The sequence below is a fragment of the Hetaerina americana genome, unplaced genomic scaffold, assembly GCF_022747635.1.
Source record: "Hetaerina americana unplaced genomic scaffold, ioHetAmer1.1.p SCAF_3, whole genome shotgun sequence".
Taxonomy (NCBI): domain Eukaryota; kingdom Metazoa; phylum Arthropoda; class Insecta; order Odonata; family Calopterygidae; genus Hetaerina; species Hetaerina americana.
This window is the reverse complement of record NW_027286874.1, coordinates 32,524,489-32,548,417: the sequence shown is the minus strand read 5'-3', so window position 1 is coordinate 32,548,417 and position 23,929 is coordinate 32,524,489. Positions and strand designations below refer to the sequence as shown.

General features: G+C 38.0%; 1 protein-coding gene across 2 annotated transcripts in view; it reads right to left on the bottom strand.

The window, feature by feature from the left end:
• NPF (neuropeptide F) overlaps positions 1–22,845 on the bottom strand; it is a 45,455-nt gene extending 22,610 nt beyond the window's left edge. Inside the window, exon 1 of one of the 2 annotated variants that reach the window (XR_011701479.1) lies at positions 22,377–22,487. Coding sequence is in view for 1 of the 2 variants with exons in the window: in XM_071588023.1 (XP_071444124.1) it covers positions 22,377–22,609 (233 nt within the window). In the remaining variant the exon portion in view is untranslated. Of the gene's footprint in view, positions 1–22,376 lie in introns of both variants that reach the window. The other variant, XM_071588023.1, reaches the window with a different exon arrangement.
• Between the last annotated feature and the right edge of the window lie 1,084 nt (positions 22,846–23,929).

Sequence of the window (23,929 nt, the reverse complement as noted above, 5' to 3'; positions counted from 1 at the left end):
ATTGAAATAAATATACAATTGCTAATGAGAACATATCACGGTACGTACATTACTTATTCAGTTTTACAGTTAAAAATTGAACTGCTACAGAAGATATAAGATGGTAAATAACCAATTTGTAACTATTATTCAAACACCATGCACATCTAGCAGCATTCCCAACATAGAGGAAAGAACTGAGACATTTACTAGAGAGAAGTGAGAAAACTTCACATTAAAATACTTATAACATGAATATACTGATGGAAAATAGTAAATAACAAAATGGAGTCATTGGAATAATAAAGTATATCAAACATATTCTAATATAACAGCATCAGAAATAGTACCTCATTAGTATATGCATTTAAAATGCTCAATTTGACTATAGAAAACGATATACATTCGATTAATTTAATAATTTTCAATCGAGTTTCACGGAGAGCCTTTTAATCGCTATACCATTTCCATATGCTTTCTCTCGCTGGAGTCTCTTTTGTCTGAAATGGCGTATCTTTTTTAAGGTGAGCCACTTTAGCTAAATGAATGATTCAGGTGTTCCTGATCGTCCACATGGTGGCTGAATACGCTTCTCCAATGCGTATATTTTTATTCAATCAATTTCTTTTCTAGGGTTTTGTCACTCGACGAAAGCAAAGTATTCTTCTGAAAACACGACGCCATGCCTTCGCGCGAAGTCCATAAACTCCTCCTGAATTTTAAGTAGCTTTTCCCCCATCGCCCGCCCGCAAATAGAATCAATTTCCCTTACGTGACTGAGTCAGGAAAAATGAAAGGCAATGTTCCGTTTTTTATGATGCATGAAATAGAATACCTACTTGATGCATGCAAAGGGTACATGGAAAGCACTCGACATTTTATGCTAAATGAAATTAGGGACTTTAAGATTTTTTTCAAATGTTTCTTAAGCAAGTAAAGTAAGTGATGTACCGCTGTTATATTGTATGCATCTTAAACGCTATATGGTATTTCAGCCATCAGAGCTGCATGCTAAACGTGAAAAATCTTGTGAATGCTTTCGTCGTATAAACGTATCCAGTTTTTAAACAATTCTTATAGTGTAATCGCGGCATAAGTAGTTGACAATTCTTCCTAAATCTGTTATCAAGTTATGGCGATTTTTAATGTGAGGAAAAGTAGAAACTGAATGGCCTCTTTCAAAATTTTATTCATATATCGACCTTGGATACGCATCCTTAGGAATGAAGTTCAACGATATGTGGCCAATAGCGCTGTCCGCTGTATTCCTTTCTTGACGTAAATAGCTGTTACATTATAAGTAACAGCCGCAGAGAGTCACTTGCGTTTATGTGGATAACAACAACGATATCTCTAGAGGGAGACGATTAAAAGACGACCTTTACTAAAAGATGGTTGCACGAGGATGAGGAAAAAAAGCAGAAGCCCGCCACCTCGTCGCCTTGGATTACAAAATATCCCCCAAATTAATCACTCTTCAGGAGTATACTTGACAATAAGCGCGGAGAGTTTGAAGTCGGATATTGTGTTTACCGCTTCCTCTCAGTTGGGTCACTCCAGCCGGAACTACGCCGTCCCTGGGCATTAATTTTCATCCTTCCCCCAGGGAGTGGGAGGATGGAGGCGGGAGACGGAAAGAGAAAATATTTAGCCCGAGCGTTAAAGGCATGCGCGCACCCTTTTTAACACACTCCTGAATCCCCATCTTGGGAGCGGTAACTCTGTGAGGCAAGTGGTGGGGGAAAGAGAGGAAGGAGGACCGAGACTGCATGGGAGAGCCCGCATTACGCCCCTTTCAGCGCATATCCTCCACATAATCTCTCCTAATCTCCTGCGCACGTCTCCGAGGACTGAGGAACGATGAGGTGGGGATTATTGCGGGGAAGGGTCAGGGTGGTGGGGGCGAAGATGGCGGCTGCCTGACGGACCTGAATAGGACGACGTTCTGGAGGGAACGGAAGTTAGAGGAGCAGGGGACGGAAGTCAAGAGGAGAGAGAACGCCCCCGTGAAGGGCGCTTACTTAATTGGGGGAAAAGGACAAGGAGAAATTGCCTGCCATCGGATCCCGGCGATGCAGCACTGAAATTCTCAAGCATCCCCTGCGAACTACGGAGTTCCACTGAACCACCTTGCCCCCATGCACCATTCTTTCCGCCATTCCTGAGAACCATGATCTCCCTCTTATCCTCCCACGATTCTCTCTTCAAGATTTCCTCAACCCTCTCCCGCATTATATCCTTGGGTCAAACGGTGATGAGGACTTATAAGACAACGCATGCAGATCGTACGAAGGGTTGCGTCGGGGAAGGCCTTCCTTTCACTGCCTTGAAACCCATGGGGATTCACCGTGCGTGTGGAATTTTCGCGCCCGGGACCCAAGGAGGGAGAGGGGGTGGATGGGATGAAGCCAGTGCCTCATTAAAGACGTGGAATTCCTCGCGGCGTCCGAGGCCGGAGTGGTGAGAAAAATGAACAAAGGGTACACCTTGGGACCGTGGACCTAAACTGTCTTATCCTTCCATAGCTACCGAAACCCTCATTACGATCACGTCATTTGCAAACCCATGAGGAGCTTAGCGAGAGGAAGGCTTTATCCACGGATTCAGAAACTGGTGACAAAAAACGGGATGGAGAGAACTCTTTTGGCTCACGCGCAAATTTACGCTACAACATCCGAAATTTCTTGGTGGCCTTTTGGTGTTTTTTCCTTGGACTTGAAAAAAATATGAGCTTACAAAATTGAAAGACTGTCGGGTGATTACTGCAGAATAATGTAAGAAATGTTTTTCGAAGCAGAAAATTTCGAATAATTAATTTTCTATCAGCAATATACTTGAGTAATAAAATACTATATAATCTTATTGTTGCTTTATTTTGAAATGTTTAGTTCATTATGATTCTATTAGCATATCTCCCAATGACATCATTTAGATAATCTATATTGTTTAAAATTGTTTTCAATAATACTTATTTAGGATGAGAAATTATAACATTATTAAGTACTAGGAATATACGTTGATAGGATACCAATCTAAAAGCATAACATGGGGTTCTATAGATCTATTATTCCTTGTTTATTCAATTCATTGTTAATTATAATTAGCTCCGGTAGGCAAATATTCTAGAATTTTTTCTCCGTAGTTCATGCATTTAGCTACAACTCTTTTACAGCGACCACAAGACAAAGAATGAGAGTTGAATATCCAAGTTTATTGTTTCCTTGACGTATTCATAAATAATTTTTACTGAATTTCCAACATAATTTTGAAAAATAATTTTAATGTTGAATTCACTTTTTATATTAAATATTGCTAATCCCAAAATATTTTTGAAATATATATTTTATTTAGTCATTATATAAACCATAAACGCAGTAATCAACCCGACGGTCGGTTTGGTAGATGACGGTAGAGTTCACCCAGTACTAAGCTCGGTGGTGTGTGAAATTCACACATCAGGGAAGGGGGGCCAGTTCCTTTCCCTGTGCCGGTTATGGTTTCCCAGGAGGATCTGGTACCCGAAAAAGTCACTTAGCTTTGGTGGAGCTGCAGGTGTCCAGAGTGCCTTGCCAGGGAATCGAACCCAGGCCCCTGCGGTCATTAGTCCAACGCTTTGACTACCGCGCCCCCTAGTCATTATATAATGAATAACAATTGTAATAATATATTATTCACTCTAACAAACTAATAAGCTATGGCTCTGACGAGTATATTGGTGACAGTCTAAACTAAAAGCTACGAAAGAGCAAAAATAATTTTTCTTTTTTAGCGCATCATCGTAAAGCTGTATTTTTTATAATTATTAGTATAAAACATCATTTTATAATATTTCTCTGCCCCTTCCATCTGAAAATAAATGCAGCTCTGTCAGTTAAATTTCTGTTTGGAGGCAAAGCTCTAGTGCTCACGACGTAGACCACAGATCGATGTCTTTTAATTAGTTTATTATGAGCAATGAGTTCAGTGCCATGCAATTGTCCTCTTCAGTAAATAGAAGGGAATGGAAACAATAAACGTGAATACACAGTATTCCTCGTTAAAGTTAAGTTGTTTACCCGGGTTAATTTAATAAGTATTAGCTTAGTTTGAGAGGGTTTGTTTTATGACAGCTATATTAATTTTTGAGCAGTTTTTAATAACGGAGATATTTTAATGAATACATTGGAGAAATTAGGTACGTTATATATGCTGTCACTTACGAAACTCGTCAAATCTAATGAGAAACACGCACTCGCGTTGATCTTTTCCGCTTATCTTAAAATTCATAGCTGGACCTGATTGGATATATTTCATGATAATAGAAAATTTTAAATAGTAAAACATGAAAAATGTTAATTTAAATGCAGGTAAGTAACAAAATTAGTTGTACTTTTAGGAAGAAAATCATTTCTATATAAACTTTAAGATGCTATCATATACATTAGCCATAAGAATCATCTTAAAATGTAAGTTTTTAGATCACAGATTTTTCCCGCTATTTGTTTTTGAGCATTTTTCGTAAATTAAAGTTTTTTTACCTTCTATGTAAGTCTGAGTTTAAAAGAATACATGGACTTGAAAACGGAAATATTATTTTTTTCTAATATTAGTGTTCCTAATATTCTAGTATTATTAATGGAATACGAAAGAACTGTAATTTTTGATAAGCGACGAACATTATAAACTCTTTAAAAGTTTTCCTTCATTTTATTCACACTTCCTGGGTCCAACAGGTAATTTAAATTAAGCCAAACGTACGTGGATTCATTTCGCCAACCGTAACGTTCTGCTTTCATTTCAAATTATTGGATTACTGTTTCAACATCATGCCCGCCCACTTTTTAGAGAAACAAATAATAAATGATAAAAAAATTCGAACAATTATTTTCCAAAAAATGAACCCATTGACTTAGATAGGCACTGCATGATCTCGGATGGTGTACCCTCATTAGGTTAAAACGCTAATTAATACGATTGGAATACTACCTTGATCAAAAAGTTCCCGGAATAACCACCGTGTGGCGCTCCCATCGTTCCGATTTGAGTTCTGTTTTTTTTGTTAAATGGGTACATCTGTTGTTGATATTCCCTTTAAATCTTAGTGTCATAACTTGACATTTGCAAAAGTTACGTAGCCAAGAGTACATCTATCTCTGTGTGTGTTGGCGATTTTTTACAATCTCAGAAATGGATTTAAATTTGCAACAACGAACTTGTATTAAATTTTGCGTAAAAAACGGATTTAGTGGCGCACGGACGTTGGAAATGTTGGAAAAGTGTTTCGGCAACGATCCTCTAAAAAAAACGGTCGTTTACCAGTGGCACGAGCGGTTCAGAAGTGGTCGTGAGTCAATCGAAGATGATGAACGCAGTGGCAGACCATCGACATCGAAAGTCGGTGAAAAAATTGATAAAGTAAAAGAAATGTTGGTCAATAACCGCAAATTAACCATCAGAGAAATAGCGGAGGACTTGAACATTGCCTATGGATCCGCCCAAGACATTGTGGTTAATGATTTGGGTTTCCGTCGTGTAGCAGCAAAATACCTCAATTTCATGCAAAAAAGAGACCGTGTTGACGTCGCAAAAGACATGATTTGCGAGGCTGAATCCGATCCCACATTCATCAAAAGGATCATTACTGGAGACGAGACGTGGGTTTATGAGTACGACACGCAATCTAGACATCAGGCAAGTGAATGGCGTTCACCAAATGAGCCGAGACCAAAAAAACCACGTCGTTTTCAGTCAAAAAAGAAGGCAATGCTGACGGTTTTCATGGATTACAACGGTGTAGTGCATCATGAATTTTTGCCAGAAGGCCAGACAGTAAACAAAGAGTATTATTTGGGCGTTATGAGACGTTTGCGTGAAGCAATTCGCCGAAAGAGACCAGAAATGTGGGCAGAAAACTCGTGGATTTTGCACCATGATAACGCACCGTCGCACAGTGCTATCATTATTCGTAATTTTTTGACGAAAAATGCAACAAATACCATCCAACAGCCACCGAATTCACCTGATTTGGCTCCCTGTGACTTCTTTCTGTTCAATCGAGTTAAAAAACCATTACGGGGAACGCGTTTTAGCAGCCGAGAGGAAGTAATGGAAAAATCGCAGGAAGCACTGATGGACATACCGAAAACCGAATATAAAAAATGTTTCGAGGATTGGATCAAGCGCTGGCATAAGTGTGTTGCAGTCGATGGGGATTACTTTGAAGGGGACAATATAGATTTAGATGAATAAACTTGTATTTTTAATTTTATGAATAAATTCCGGGAAATTTTTGATCAAGGTAGTATATCTAATATTCCAAAAGAAAAACACAAAATTACCATAAAAGTTCACGATAGAGCATAGTACATACATCATTTCACATGTTAAAATTATACAATGGTTGGATTACAATTTTAAGCATGGCGACAGAGATGTCACCCGATCAAAGCAATCCCAGCAACCTCATAACAAAGAATACGTCTTCAAATTTTAAATGACGCTATTCGAACAGCTGGTTATTGAGGCGCAACTCGGGCTTCATTGGTCGGTAACGTTGCTTACAGCGTGTTTATTTCATTATTTTAATGGCATTTTGATTAAAATTCTTGATGTAGCCGGGGCAAAAGATTTCTAATTTTATATAAAAATTATTAATGTTATAGAATAGATAAAGGTCACAGAAACCATCACCTAATTTATTGTGTGTACGTCTCTTGAATTACTGAAACAAACAATTCCTATAGGTATGGTTTCGCAAATCCATCGTACATAAGATTTCTTTGTATTTAATTCATCAAGAAAATTGATTGGAAATTATTTACTTTCCCATTAAAACTCTAGCGAGAAGAAAATATAGTATATTCCTATGGAATCCTATATTATCTCATATGTAAGGAAATACCTTGGGCGTAATGTAAGCTGTCTCTGTAGCAACCATGACGAAGATGTTTTTGAAATTTATTTAAATCTGAAAAACTGGTGGTTACGCTGTAAAATAAGGCAAGGGTGAATAAAAGAAGAGAAACACCGTTACTGTGGTACAACGCATGATTAAATTCAAAAACTTGACCTTCGAATTGCTAGATAAAATCATTGGTGGCGATACAAAACAAACAAGGCGGACCTGATCCTCCTGGAATGAGTAATTCCAATGTTTGAGCATTGGCATGTCCAAGCTTGCTTACGGTGCGCAAAGCACACACGCGACATATAGTATTCCATGCTCTAATCCCTATGGAGAGCCTGTGTCGCCCACTTGTTATACCCAGGCCCCCAAGCCCGGAGGGCTTCCGCCACGGAAATATGCCCTGAACACGCCAGATGCCCTCCTCCTGTCTCTCTCTCTATCTGTTCCTCGGTCCCAGCCTGCAGCTAAGTAGCCGCTCGCGTAATCCTTCCTCAGAACACCCTTTCCGCACTCCGTTGCATCAAATATACATCTGCATCATTTATAGTTAAGACGGTTATCGCGAAGCAACTCGTTTTTAATTCACCAGTCTTTTGATTGGTAGGCAAAGCGAAATAGTAGCTGCGGACACACCCACGGCAACAGAAGAGGATCGGCAGAGTTAATTTGCGGCTGCCAAAGGGTTCCACGGTGAATTCAATTTCGCCGAGGGGAATGAGGGGATGGAGAGAGATCGGAATGAGGTAATGAGTGGCAGCGGTTAAAGGGCAAGAGGAAACTCCCAAGAGTGGAATGAGAGAGACGTTAAATAGCAAGCAAATGACGAAGGAAAAGGAATAAATGGGGAAACGGATATGGCGGATGCAGAATGTTTACGTAGGATTCAGCATTCCCTCTACTTCTCACCCCCTTCCTCCTATTGCCAGTGGTTTATCTCGCAAAAGGAAAATGAGAGCCATTTTCTTAATCCATCACCCACAGCCGCTAATATTCATTCAGCGCATCGAGGCAATTTCCTCCTCGTATTTTCCATTTATGAAGAAGTACAGGGCGAAATACAGTCCACATGTGAGACGATATCGATTCGGTAGGTTGCGATATTTTATGCCCGGCATGCATAGTGAGGAAAATTGCTTCCTTTCCGGGGAACGGTGATGCGGGCTTAGCGTAACGCGAAATGGGGACTTTTACACCCCTGATTGGGGAAATACTAGATTACTTGCCTCATACGTAATCGGTCGGCGAAAAAATGTCCATTATTTGAGGTTACTGCATTCTCTTGAGGTTGGTCAATGGTTTGTATAACCCCATGGTGGAATTTATAAACAGCATCAATGACGGCAATGAAATTGGTGGGGTTCAGGATGGTGCCGTGGCTAACGTGAGGCTTCCCAACGAGAGGGCCCGGGTTCAAATCCTGAAGACAGCAAATATGTTACAGCGGTATCCCGATCCCTACTCGAAAATTCTCTTGGCATTTAGTTATTATAAACATTCAGAATTCAATCACACATATGGCAATTAAAAAATTACAATGAACAGAATGGCATGTTTTTACTATCTCAACATTTAGCGTTCAATAAAAAGTCCATTATATTCTTAGTGTTCTCATTGATATTCTAACTCAATTTTACTTCTTTCAAATGCGTGAATGAAGAGTAACTAACAGTTCAACCTAAATGTTTTAACACTGGAATATTTATTTTACAAAAAAGACAACGTAAGATCAATATTTATCATAAATTAACAAGCATGAAATGGCATTTTCTAAAGTAAATTCGAGGAATCTGGTATAAATTATATTAGTCCGAGAAAAGAATGAAATCAATGTGACGGTAGACTGATTGGAGGAGATTATCTTTTTTTAATTTTTTATATGTAATGATAAGTTACATGGATATTGCACTAAGACATTAGCTAAGGTAAATTACCTTATTAAGTTAAAACACTCAAATTTTAACCAAAAGATACCTCCTCAGCATTTTATCCGCAGAATGCGTAAAATGTTGAATTTAGCTTTTCTAATTAAATCTAGAGATTATTTCTTTGCTAAAATGTATTACTACTTAAAATTAAATAAAAAATATTTTATTTCAATGGCCCATACCTAATTGTTCTTTCAAGATATATATTTTTTCGATTTCAATATTGTGGCTTCTTGTCAATTTTAATGGAACCCTAATGAATGCAAACATTTAATGCAATATAACATGCCTCATCACCTCAGTGATAGCTAATAGCTAATTTATACCCGAACTCTCTTATATTTAGAACTTTCTCGGTCATCGTAAAATATTATGCACTATGATTTCATTTAATAATTGAATATTAACTCCATCCTCTATTTCAGGCATGATTTGAGAGAATTCATAGATATATGAAGCAAACTAAAACTGATTTATGGATGCAATGAGAGCAAATATTTACGAAGAATTAACATTTAAGATGAGGAATTCCAGCACGTAAATTCAGTCATGAACCAAATGCGCGCGGATTTAATTCCTGGCCTTCTTTCAGGAGGTTCCCTAGTAAGCAGCCACGCTCTGCGTAGGCCTCCGCTAACTATTTTCCTTCAATTCGAATCCTTTCAATTTATCGCTTAATATTTATCACTGCCGATCTCTTCCCAACTCACCATTCACGAGGGAGTTATGAGTTTTGAAGCCGGAGCGTCCGAGGCACCTTAACGTAGTCCGATTCCCACCGTCTCAGAGCCAACCACCTCTCGCCTTACATCCGCAAATTTTCCACTCACTCCTCGTACTCCAGGAAGGGAAAAATAAAACCAATCCCCGCATTTGTTTCCTCCACCACTGAAAGCGGAACTACATCCCATGATTTTTCCAACGTAGGTAAATCAATTCCAAAGCCCCATTTTTTTGTCGCTCGGATGAATCGCCTTCATTTTTCACGCAAGGATTCGCGCCGTTTTTTGTTTATAGAGTCACCGCCGTCCACCCGCGTCGACGCCTCTTCATGCCCACACTCCGCTTCCGTGGGTCTTCATCACGAAACCTCAATGCTCTCAAAATTGCCCGCGGGAAGCCTCGCAATTTTTTTTTAAGTCGACGATTCGCTTCCACTGACACGCCGCGATTTCCTTCCCACTTCTGCCCCGTGGATTTTCCTGTTCCCCATAATTCTATCCACCCGTTATCCCCCACCTCGCATTCGCCACGCCACAAATTTTTCTCTCCACGCCGCCCACAACTCGCCCCGGCGATCCTCTTCGCGGTCCCGGATTCGAAACTTGATCCAAGGCTGACATCTGACCTCCCTGTGCTCCCTTTAATTAGAATTCGAAGTAGGAAAGCATGACCGAATCCGGGGAAATGAATTACTCACTCCGCCAGTTTACTGTCCTGCTTTGCTTAATACGCTGTTCCGTGAGAGTTTCAAAATTTCAGTTGTTTCACAGAATTTGGAAACAGAAATTAAAATTATCACCCTTATATTTAAATGGAAAACCTTATCACCTTAACCTCGCATGATTACTCTGCGCTTCATTTTTTAGACACCATGCATTATTTATTAAATGTAATTGGAGGAACGAAAATAAATCACAAATCTATTTTTCCGCGGCATATACGGAGTTCAGACCTGAATAATTTTATCCACTCCTAAAATAAGACATAATTATTTGAAGAATTACTTGCTTTTCAGCCCAATCTATCCCCTTCAATATGTAATAACACGCTTTAATTCACTATACAAACCGTGGTTCGTTTGCACCGGGTAAAACTGGATTGGGACCTTTGACCCATGTTTTTGAATGGCAGGTGGTCACAATGGAGGTTTTGAACACGTGATGGATTAAAAAGGCTTTTCGCCTTTTCAAAGTATTAATATGGGTAGTTTAAACTAAGTGAATTCACTTTTCACGAAAATATAATCAGTTCACAAATGCGGGTACTTAAAATTTCATCAGTACACATTTATTTTCCTCATGCACAAAGCGAAAAAATAACTCAAACTCCCAAGAAATTAGGATCAATTTTTCGCCTTAGGCATTCGTGATATGAAGATAGATCTAATCCAAGAATCAAACTCTGGCCACTGATTCAGTGCATGGCATCTTTACTAAGATTTACGTTTGGGTTCTTTACAACTGATGGTACGACTTACTTAATTACTTACTTGATTAATGTTATATCTTCACTTTGACTAAATAATTTTTATTTATATTGGAGTCACATATTGAAATTGAAGTTCCAGCGTATTCAATATTCAATGTACCTACTTGAAAACTTTTAATTTTAAGGGTGGCATTTGTTACATAATATCCATATTTTTGTTAAACCAATCTTATTAATTTATCACAATATCATAATTATATTTATCAATCATTGTTTAACTTATGGCAAATAAATACTTTGTCATAATCTTTGATCACGACGTGGATATAATTTTTTATTCAAATCTCAATTTCGCTAATTAAGTAATTTAACAAACGAATGTCATTAAATAACCAACACTCTATTATTTCATTGTCTTATTTACATTCATACCCATAAAATGCAAACGTTATTATCCTTAATATTTAGCTTCAAATTTGTGAACGCAAATCGCCAAATGGGAATGCGTAATACATACTAAACTAAGATTTATGATTTCTTATCTGTCTAATCGAAAGCAGATGAATTCTTAACTGCTAAATATGGATTCTCACAGAACTCTGTACTGTGATGATTAATGATCTACCAGCTAATTCACTCTAAATATATGCGCACGTATAAGTAGACGACACCTCGTTTTTGCGATACTGCACGAATGCTATTATAGCAAGTACCCAGTATTAAAATGCCTACGCATAATGGGCCCTGAATAAGATTCTTAAAAATGCTATTAATACTCAATATTATCAGCATAAATTAGTCTTTATTGGATATAAATGACTGTTTTAATTACAAATAGGCTTCTATGGCAATGACAAACAGACCTGGAACGGTTTAGGCCTCAGTAATTACAATGATATATCAGAGACTATGAAAATTAAATTTGTGCTATGTTATCATGGAAACTTTTCATTTTCGTTCTACGCTTTCAACATTGCCATGCCAATTATGGTGGTTTAACTTAAAAATTTAGCAGTAGTAAATTGCTTTGTATCCATATCAGAAAATATTTTTGGGATTGTAACTTACTCTTTGAACTCATGAGAGTTGTAGGCCAATGTTACTATAAAAGAGACGGTAAATAGAGTACAAATTTTCTTTTTTAAACCAGCGACCATGCTAATGGCATTTTGATTAAAAAAATAAAACACTTCTACATTCCTCAGTGTAGGCCACAATATCTCAGAATGAAGAATTATGGGAAGGGTTTTCTAATATCATATCTCGCTCTTTGTATCATAGCAAATTTTCCAACCACCAAGAGAAGATCAAACTTTTATACATTTTAATCCCACGCAAAGTATTATTTCTGGGTTTTTCCAATCGTTATTTTTCAATTTCAAATAATTTTAATATTTATTTTATTTCCTTGCCTCGGGTGAAGTCTGCCAAATATATATGCCGCTAATGAAAGAAAATATTAATAATACCGTCAATCACAAGCATATGAGCAAGCTGATATCTATTAATCAGAATTATGTCAACGATACTCACTCTCCCAAGAATCGAACAAATAAAGTCAATGTAATATGCACTGTGGTTATTTGAATGGAAATAACTAGTCGAAGTTGAACAACATTTTTTTTCACTTCATAAATCCTAGTTAATATAACGCAGCCGGACTTCTAGTTGCTAGCCTGATGAATTCGATAATCTCAATAGTTTTTTGCAACAAAAGCAGCAACCAGAATACAATCTATTAATATGCATATGCCACATATTAAATCCGATTAAATGTTCGAGCGCCAGCACAACTCCGCGGCAGACCAAAATCCAATTCAGTTTCTAATTCACGGCCTCCCAATGATCAGCCACAGAGACTTAATAGTTACTTTTTAATTAAACTTTCGTGCCTACGGGTTTTAATAATTTATTTTTCCGAATTTCGTATGAAAAATGCGACACGGAATTTTAATGTCAACTTGTAATCCTTTCACGCTCTCGCTCGGAGAAAAAAACTATGCTAAAACACCCAAAATCAAATTAACGTCTCGTGTGCCATGCATTCCTGTCAAAATTTATCGGGTATTCAATGACGAACACATTTTGTTTTGAGTATAGTTTATCAGTTCTAATTATCAGAAAAAATAACATAAACCCTTTTTTTGAATCTAGGTCGTGATTTTAATACCGCCTCCACATCCGAATGAATATTTGTTTCTCAACCCATAAATGTGCACTAATAAGTTATTGGCAACAGGGAACGAGGGAAATCAAAGTCATATTTGCCATAAACCATCTCAAAAATTCTGTTCCTGATTTTTAGAAATTTTTTTTGCAAATATCGTTAAGCCTTTCCATGCTAAATATCTAGACTTCCATGATTTAATTTTTATTTTGAAATGCTATGCAAACTAAAGTTATTTTGTCCAATTTGGGAACAAACACTTAATATTTCTGCTGTACCTCCACACTTTAAACATTAGTACCTATAAAAAAATTCCAAGAAACTGCGGGAGATGAAGCGAAAATAACTTGACGGAGTTGTCTGCTAATATGTATAACAATGCAGATATTTCATAGAGTAAAAATCATTCGCCTTGGTCGATTCAGTCAAGGCAAATGATTTTTACACTATGAAATTGTTGCATGGTAAGTAAAACCGGGTTTCTCTCTATGCTTCATCATTTCCTGCCCATCCTAATGGCGCAAATGACCTAACCTGCCGGTCGCCTCCCCTAAAGACTTCTACTACTCATATGTGTCTAAGGTTATAGGCACGATACGAGATTGATATCTATTAATATGTCTACCATTATTCCTGAGATTGCAATAATATATCCCTTCAGCGCTCAATAATTCAATGAAAGTAACTCCGAACAATGGAGCGCTTCCTCCCGTTACAATTAGATTTTTAAGAGTTAATTGTAACAAATTAACCATCCAATGTGATACAAGTGATAATCTTGTATATTCCCATCAATTCCGTTCCCTAGAACTTTATTCCCTGATTTCCTATGATTGATTCTCTTATGACACATTTACGTAATTGATTGTGCAGGTAACAGCAAAGAATCTAATAGAGTAAAATACATGTTAGAATCTTGGCCACATTGTTTCGGATTAATACCTTAAATATTTAAAAAATATTTACACATACAGCTAATGCTAGGATATTTAGACTAATGCTAGGATATCCTAGCTAATGCTGGGATATGTGTCCTTTTTATTAGAGGTAAATTATTAATGCAAATAATGGTAACTCTTAAAAACATCATCGCACTTTTCAGTTTTCACGCACAAATAAATATATATTATATGTGAATTCAATGTGGAAGAAACAAATACCTCTATTCATTCACAACTTCCGGAAAATATGTAAAAAAAAGCCCAAATTCAGTGATTTGGTCTCCTTTTGTTCAGGTATGACAACTTTTGCGCCAAACACCCAAGGCATTTGAAAAATGATTAACCACTTATATATGCGAAAATAAATTAATAATTTCGAAATTTAATAGTAAGATTCTTTTCAAATCAAAAACTATAATTCACTAAAGAATCACCCAAATGCACTCTCTCGAGATACACATTTTATGGTATTTGGTTCAAATAATTGTATTCCGTTGCTTTATAAAACCTATAATCCTGTTTCCCTTTTTTTGTATCTTAAGTGTATTATGCGATAATGATAGCTTTTACTGTAAAATTAAATTAATTTTCTTTTAAACGATTATCAAAGCCTCTTTCCGAAAATTAATGTCATAATTTTCTCTCTGACAAATCCTAAGCATCGTTAGCTGTTTAGTTATAATTACCTTTTACATTGAATCCAAGAAAAATAACTAAATATTATAAAGAGCGTTAATGTCTAAATTATTTGTGAATAAAATATTAAATAGCGTTAAGGCAACCAATTCTGCGAACGGTTATTTCCTTTTATATTTTTAACTTAATTAATGGAAAAATACCAAGTCACTATTTAATATCCTACTTTGGTTTCTAGAATCAATTAATTTTTCTCCTATTCGAAGACCGCTTTATTTGTCCTTCGTGTGAAACGAAATACTTGTATAGGCGGAGCTGTAATTTACCATATACTTAAAATATACTCATACCAGAGGCCCATCAAAGGGCTTGTATATATCTGTGGAAATAATGCGCAAGAAACTCATAGCTATGTGAACATCCCCAGCGGAGGACCATTTATTATTTCGATCCTTTGAAGTCTCCCTTCTCTCAAAAAAAATAGACCATTAGGCTTACAGAAGAATAATAAAAATAAAACCCTCTCTTCTTTTGTGACATCATTAAGACGGGAAATTTCATTCTTGATTAGATGTTGTTGGCTTTTGGATCGAGAGGAATCCTCTACCTTTTCTCATAACACAAATCGTTTATGGAGTATGGCAGGATGACATTCTTTTCCGCTGGCGAGCGAGGTAATTGAAAGAACTTTAATTTGGAGACAAAAGCATTGGCCAAGAAAAATGACATAGAAATACACTGATGCTTTATTTCTTCCGCCTTAGTACCTACTGCTTCCATTGGCATACTTTTAATTCGCCGATGCCCGGGACTCGTAGGTTCATTTCGAGACGAACATTTTATCAGAGGGCGAATAATGAAACTTTGGTATGTATAATCCCTGTGAGTAATATTTTTGAGATTTTTCGCCAGAAATTAAATGTGACGTCAATCTCGAATATTAACTATGCCGATTACGTCAAAGTCGGAAGCGTTTACCTGCACACCAGCTGCAACATCCTGTGAATATCTCACACTTTTATTTCACTTGTCACAGTTTCAGTATGTAAAGGCAGCCAAGTGCAGTAACGTATCTTCAAAAAATATCATCATATAGGTAAACTCTCACCAATAAAACTTAATACCGACCAACATTACTACAGTGGCAAAATAAACGTATTCGCATGAAATAATACGAGGGTCATCCGGAAAGTAGTACCCGTTCGTGCCGCATCAAGTGCTGACGACGCGAGTAGCCGCTGGACGAGGTCAGATAGCTTCAGTGGCTTGTCTGCCTTCTCTGAGCCAAGTTGCGTGACGCTAGCATTGCCTGTGTTGTTTCTGTGATTGTTTACAATGTTTAAAAAAATTGAGAACGCCGCCAGTTGTGAAGTGAGGGCAGTGATTAAATTCCTCAATGCAAGAAACGTTCGCCCATGTGATATTCATCGCCAATTAAAGGAGGTGTATGGAGACAATGTAATGGACGAGTCGTCTGTTCGGCGGTGGTGTCGCAACTTCAACATGGGGAGGGGGAACACACACGACGATGAGCGTTCGGGGAGACCGTCTGTCATTACAGACCAACTGGTGAGCTCAGTTGACGAATTCGTGAGGAACGATCGGCGCGTCACAATTGATGACATCTGTGAGCATTTTCCCAATGTTTCTCGAACAATTGTTCATGAAATTGTTAAACACCATCTGCATTATGCAAAAATTTGTGCAAGATGGGTCCCTCGCGTATCTCAATGAGCTGGCGGCGAAGGACTATGCAGCAGGAATACAGAAACTTGTCACACGTTATGACAAATGCCTTAATTTGCTTGGAGATTATGTTGAGAAGTAGTTTAAAGTATCCTCTTTCAAATAAAATTTTTTATGTTTGTTAATATTTACTTTTGTGTCTTTATTTCACGAACGGGTACTACTTTCCGGATGACCCTCGTATTAATCTAGGTCAATTATTTCATTCTGCAACTGACTCTTAGAAGGTTAATGTAAAATTATATCATTAATTCAATGTTCAATCAATTATCTACCATTAAGTCAATATAGTCAATTTAGTAAATTCTGAATGAACGCATCTTTCCAACTTAAACTAATTAGAATTCAGCCTGTCCTGCTCGGTTCTCATTCCGGAGTATTCTCATCCTAATCCTTCTCCAAATTTCTTGCGTTACAAAACAGCACTTGTGAGCACATATTACCATGAACTTAAGCTCAATTTGGAAGTTCTCAGACGACGAGCCGGGATAAGAGAGTTAGTCATGTCCAGGCGATGGAATTTTACATAGTCAATATAAGTTCCAAAATTACCGATAAATAGATATCAAGTAATGTCTAAGGCATTAGCCATCTGTGAATTATTAATTATCTCGAACAATGAGATTTTTTAGGGTCCAGCGCTGAGGAATAGTCGAGCGGGTCGAGTTTCCGAAGCATACGAGAAACGCCCAAAGGTGGTCGGTTGTCTTATATTTTACTACGCAAGGCATTGGAATAAAAGGACTACTCGAAAAAGATGTCAGGAAAGTAACTCAATGGTTTTCATTGTGATTATCTGTGATAAAATATTGTAGAAATTAAATCTCGGGTTATTTTCAAATTTAATGTAAACTCGTCCATTGGAAAGTTTATGCTAAATAGTATCCGGGAAAATCTGAGTAAAAGAGGATTGATGGTAATTCTATTATTATCTTATCTCAAAACGTCCGTGGTCGATGGATTCTCAAGATTTTTATAAAAATATGCAGCAGCTATAAGGTTGAAAGGAGGCGAGTATGCTTTCCCAACACAGTTGAAGCAACTAACAAAAATATGGGTGAAATGTCGATAAATGCCTAAATCTACCGACTTCTACAAAAAAGTCAGACCGATTTTATCTTTTTTCAAGTTTGAATGGGAGAAGAAAGTAAATAGCTAGATTTTGGATTAGTACTCCCTGATCTACACTCTACCATCTTCTTGCAAATACTTGCACTAATCTATGAGGCATATTATATATAGGTTATTATCTAGAGCAAGAGCTGCAGACGAAAATTTGCCGGTTCCACGACGCCTCCGATGTGAAATTGCACAGAGAAAATTTGGTTTATCATTCACTTCTTAAATTTTAACGCGGTATTTTTGTTAGACTCTGCCGCGATTCATTTTTTCATCACAAAATAATGATAGCGTTCCGATATTTGTTACACACTACAAATTTATTTTACTATTTTACTTGCCACCTGGGTTTTGATACTGCAAGGCAGCATCTGCGTTTAAAAAAGACTCGTGTAGCTGGAGGTTACAGGACGGGACGTAAGAGTACGATGATGAGGATGGCAGTATTCTTACGACGAGGAGGATGGAGGAGTAAACTTGAAACTTGTACCCATTTAATAAGAAAATGCGAGTTTCCGTCCGTTCCTTACAAATTACTTCAGTCTTCTTTTTCATCTCTTCCTCTTGACTAAAAGCCATAATCCGTAATATTGCGAGGAAATTTCAAAAGTTAGTAAATTTTGCATCATATTTAAGCCATGAATCCAACACCTATAAAAGTATATTTCGTGTATTTGAGGGCTTATTTTTGCATTTAGAAATTATGCGACTGTAATTTTATTTATTATGACGCTACTCATTATGTATCTCCTATTTAATAGAAACAAGCAAAATTTTTCAGTTACTCGAAAGTTTTCTTTCATTCTACTTTTAATTTTTTCCATCTTTCTCTGTGTCTCAATGTTTACTTATTAACTAAAAATATTGCATTTGCCTCATAGCTGGAATATTTGGAGCTATAATCAAAATTTTTACTACATTCTAAAGTATAAGTTCACTTGGCTTTACTCAATTCCACAACGGAGTTAATAAACCACATGGTTTCATGGGCGTGTTTCAGGAACAACGATATTCTCTTTCTGCAATTTAATATTTGTTCTCCTAAAAGAAAAGGTTTTTGTGATTACCTGAGTAGAAAAATTACGACCCTGAATAATTTTATCTGTGGTTAGAGCTTCTGAGAGCTGAACATAGTATAGTATTTCGTACATCGACGAAAGGGACCAGTCATTTTAATACCTATAGTAAATTCCAAAAACTTCTACACACAGCTGGAAAATTTACTAGTCTGCAAAACTATAAACTTTTACTGAAACTAAACTAATTAAACTACTTAAAATCGTGTGAAAGAGTCCGAGGCTACAATATGAAAATGGATCCTCATACGAAATAATTTCACGGGAAATATGAAGATAGACGTCAATGAAATTTATTCAAATCTTCACTAAATAAGGTTTTAAAATGTTATAGGTATAATTATCTCAAAAAATAACCAAATAAATGTTAAAAATTCAAAGAATAGGTGTAGGAAATAGTAAACTAAATTTCACAAAAGAATAAAATGGCTGGTCATGCATCGCTATACTCCCCCACAGTACAATGCACTATTGTTGGTGAAACATTTAGGATTAGGTTTTAAATAGTCAATAAAAGTAAAAACTCAACCATAACGACTTTGGAAATAATCGTTTTTTCATCACCCAAAGAATCTCACAACTAGAGTGACTAACCACTACCCAAAAGATTGGACGAAATCATTTTGTTTCCCTCTTTATATTGCTAATGCCTGAAAAACTAATTTTAACTATCAAATCATTTCCCACACTCTAACATTTCCACAACCCTGAGACGGGGAGAGGGAGGAGAAGGAGGTATAGTGAGACAAATAGAGATGTAGCCCCGAATCGGAGACAGCCACCCGACCTCATTATGCGCTATTCAGCGTGTGATTCTGACCTGGTGATGGCGCAAGTGGGAGAGAGGCGAAAGGTTCACGTTGGACAACTGAGGAAGGGGGACCACGAGTGGAGAGGTAAGGGAGTTGGTTGAGGAGAAGGAAGTTGGGAGTGCACGGAAAACGGTAGCGGGCGAAAGGCAAATGGAGGAAAGAGGGTCGGAGTAAGGGATAAGGGGACGCGTCCGGATGGAATCGAACAAACGGACCGGAAATGGCACGTCATTGTGGAAATAATGATGCGGGTCGGGTCACCCGCTATACACATATACAAAGCGTGAAGGCTATGAGAAATTCGCGGTAGGGTTGTTAGTCGAGGAAGATACAGGAGAGAGGTGAAGGGCAACCGCAAAGGAAGTTGGAAGGGCCAGCCTGGGGAAAAACTTTCCTGTATGCATGCCTTCGGGGAAATCAGGGGAGAGAACAAGGCAGAAGGGTCAGCGGATATACTTTCTGAATGAGAAGGCAGAGGCATTTGTGAGCTATTCGAGCAGACCGCTTTGTACACGTCCACCAAACAATTCGAGTAAGGTTTCCGTCATCCATATTTCCTCAGATGATTATCACCATCCTGGGTCTCACTACGGAAAATTTTCCAAGTAAAGTGAACGAAAATGAACCGTGAAAGGAGAAAGGGATTGTTTTTATCCCGAGAGTTCGCCTTCCTTAAAAGACCGGTGACCCTAAATTTAAATTCATCAATTGGTCGGCGAAGAAAAATCCATTTCCATAACTGATAATTGATTTTCAAAAACTAAATTGACAGCTTCATTCATATTTATAGTATTTTATTAATCTATCATTCGATTTCTCATCATTGAAAGGAATTCGTTGATTGCTTTTTGCCTCCTGTTAAACGAGATTAATCGAAAAATGAGATTACAGAAAATGTAAATTAAGTAGAAATTTAAAAACATTTCTATAGGAAAAAGTTATTGGCGAATAAAAAATATGCCGCACTACCCGAGAGTTCAAACTTATGCCTCTATCAGTGGGATATTAGCTAGGTGATTTCACACACCCGCTCAAACTTAACTCTCTGGATTGGAACATTTAAATACAAGCATATACATACAAATAACACATAACAACGACCACACACAAAATGTCACTTCTTTTCTAATTATTTTTCTTCATCATCCGCTACATATCAGTGAGCATAGAACTGCAATTTATAAAGGCAACTTTTCCGATATATAAAACGATTTAGCGCCCACATTTGTTCATGGATCATCCCATCGTGAATATATGGGTGACTCGAAAAATCAGTGATTACTTCCGCAGTCACTTGCCCATACTCTACTTCTCTTTAAATAAAACTTATAAGAAAGGATTGAAAAACTAAAATAGTTACAGGATTACACTTTGGAGAACTACTTCACTATTGTTTGAGTCCAAAAATTCAATCCACAAATGATTTTAAAACTGGAATCACAATCAACAGGTGACCCACCTGTTTAGCGAAACTTCCACTTACATGTCTACTTCAGAAGTACTACTTGGAAAAGAGTAAGGCCACAGAAATGTGGCTTACGGAGCTATTCATTTGACTTTAAAATAATAGTGATTATCTTCATAAACATAATTAAATGATAACACATTCTCGTGTCTATAGATTTCGAATAATTACGATGATGATCATCCTTATCACGGCACAATTAATAGAGTCTAAGATCTGAACTCGCCAGAGTTATTGACCATTTCTAGAAACTTTATTTAAGCTTTTGAACTTTTCCGAATTAACGTATTCAAAATGTAACCGGTAATTTAATTTCCCACTTAGCGATCCTACAAGGTACACAAGACGTAAAATTACTCATGCTACTATTTAAGTCATGATTAAACATGATTTTTTTAAATGTACGCAAAACTGACCAAGCAGTTTTATGACCTTTAGTACTTTAGCACTTCTAACGTGAAATGAAATTATTTACCGCCAATAAGTTGGAATTCAGTCTCTTTTATGAAACGTGTATAACATTCAAAATTTGTGACTGACTAAAAGTTTAGAAAAAATATGCGTCAATTGATTACTTCTGAAGTCTAAGCAAACTTTTCATTTCGATTTCCCGGCGAGAATCAAGCTTACGATAAATCTAATTAGTTTACCTTCATATTAAAGTTAACGTTAAATTCGAATAACATGTCGCAATTCTAAATTGTCGTATGAAGATTTAGCCTTAATAATTGAAAAAATATTATTGTGGTAATATTCATGAAAATATCTGTCACACTTAATGCTCATAAAATCAAAATGTACCACTACTTAAAATCAATCAAAAATGTAATAAATATTATAAATTATAAAAAATATAAGAGAGGAGTGTCTACTAAAAGATTTAATCAATATTTGAAAGCGATTTACTCTTATTTGGCTATAAGGTAATGGTTTTGAGATGATATCATATTTTTTTCAAATGTGAAAAGGGATATGTATTTCCCTAAAATGAGAATGACTTATCGAAATTATGCGTGGAATGCGCTTTATTTTTAACGCGGATTACGAACATAATGTGTATTTATCATTAAATACCGTCATTTTCAAATCAATACCACCCCACCCTACAATCCTGAGAAAGTTTTGAAACGCAAATAAACGCAATCCTCACCTGCTGCCATTAGCGATCGCAAACCCTAATTTCAGAATGCGTCCTAGACAAGTTATAACCTGCAGAACCCATTCTTTAACGAATACTATCTCAAAAACCGTTGTTCAAACTAATTTTTAAATTTAACATTATTATGTATTCCGTGTCCTGTTTGTAATTAAAAAGCAATTCAATTAAATACTCTACTGAAAAATCAATACACTACTGTCCCTATTTAATTACGCTAGCATATTACATACATACTACTTTGAGGAGTTTTTGCGGATCTCTTTGGTCATAGTGCGCGTATGTGTGCACCTGTCCAACGAAACTTCGCGACTCACCTAGGACGGGCCACTTGGGAGTAGTATTTGTCGAGCTCCTGGAGGTATTTGAGGGCATCGGCCATGGCTGCAAGTTGACTGGGATCCGGCTTCCCTTCGGCGGGGCTCCACAGCTCGGTCGCGATGCCCAAGAAGATAAGAGCGGCGGCGGCCAGCCATGGGATGCGGCGGTAGCTCTTGGCGGGGACACCCGCAGACCTCGCCGGGGAAGATCCGCTGATCATCGGTTGCATTCTCTTCGGGAATTTAAACGGCCTGTTTATTTCTACCCTGTCCTACTGTCGACTGGGAATTCCTTCCCGATGTTCTCTCACGAGAATAATCAACCCTGTGCGACCCTGTATGCCTTTCCCTCGAATTCTATTCAGACTGCCAGTTTCTCCTCGAAAGACGATAGGTTTACTGCGGACCGCGGTTTCTTTTCGTCCCCTGCTAGAGTCCTTTCGCAAGCCTTACCGTGAGTTCAACAGCCGCCGTTTTCGAAGTAAGTCCTCGATTTTCAGACCCCGCTTTATAAAGCATGGGACTCCCGCGGGCTTCGGGAGGGCGTGTTGAGGGGTAGGGGAAGAGGGGTGGGGAGAAGGTGGGGAAGAGTAGGAGGAGAGAAGACGAGTAAAGGGGGTGGGGGCAAGTGAGGTGTACACTAGGGGAGTCGTGGCGGGCAGGGGGAAGGTTGGTAGGGGAGGGGCGGCTCAGCAAGGGGGCTGCGTGGGCTGGCGGATTGGGAGTTTAGGAGGATGGGGGAGGGCAAAGCGAAGGGAGCGGGGGTGCAATTTACGTGTTGGGAGAAGGGGTGGAAGGGCCTCAAGATTTCGTCGGGAAGAGGGTGAGGGAGGGGGACATTGGAGGAGAGAGAGAGAGAGGATGAGGTTCTGGAGGCGCAGGGTGCGGAGAAAGATGGAGGGATGGTGTTGGAGGTGAGAGTTTCGCGATAGAGTAGAACCATAAAAGGGGTGGTGGGACGAAGAGAACAGTATAAGGGAGCGAAAAAAGAGCGTATAATGACGGAATATTGAGGACACATAAATAAGCACAGAGGAAATATTGCAGGGTGGATGATCTTGGAAGATGAAATGATGGAGGGGATATGGGAAATTTCATGGTGGGTGGAACACGAAAGTAGGTCATAGGTATAGTAGCGCGTGGCGGAGCTGGTCACTCGTTTAGGGGTAAAAAGGAAAGTATTTTGATGCTGCACCAACCAATGGAGAAGAAAATTTTAGATACCCAGCATGGAATTCGTGGAATGTCCGTAGAGGAAGCCCGGAGATGAGAATTGGAAGTCGCTCATTGGGCGGGACCGTTCGGAGATTTAGGGCGAAGCAAAGACCGGGAGATAATAGCGCGTGGTATCAGGAAGTGAACCGGAGAAAATTTATTGCGCATAGTTAGCGGGAAGAGGATTGTCATGGCTAATGAGTGTGCGTTTCTTTGTGTTTTGTGTGTGTGGTGCGCGTACATCCGAAAGGACATTTCCAGGAACGCACATCTGCGCCTCGTGGGGTCGCTGGCAGTGGATTTCCTGCGTGGGCGTTTGGATGATTCAGGGGTTC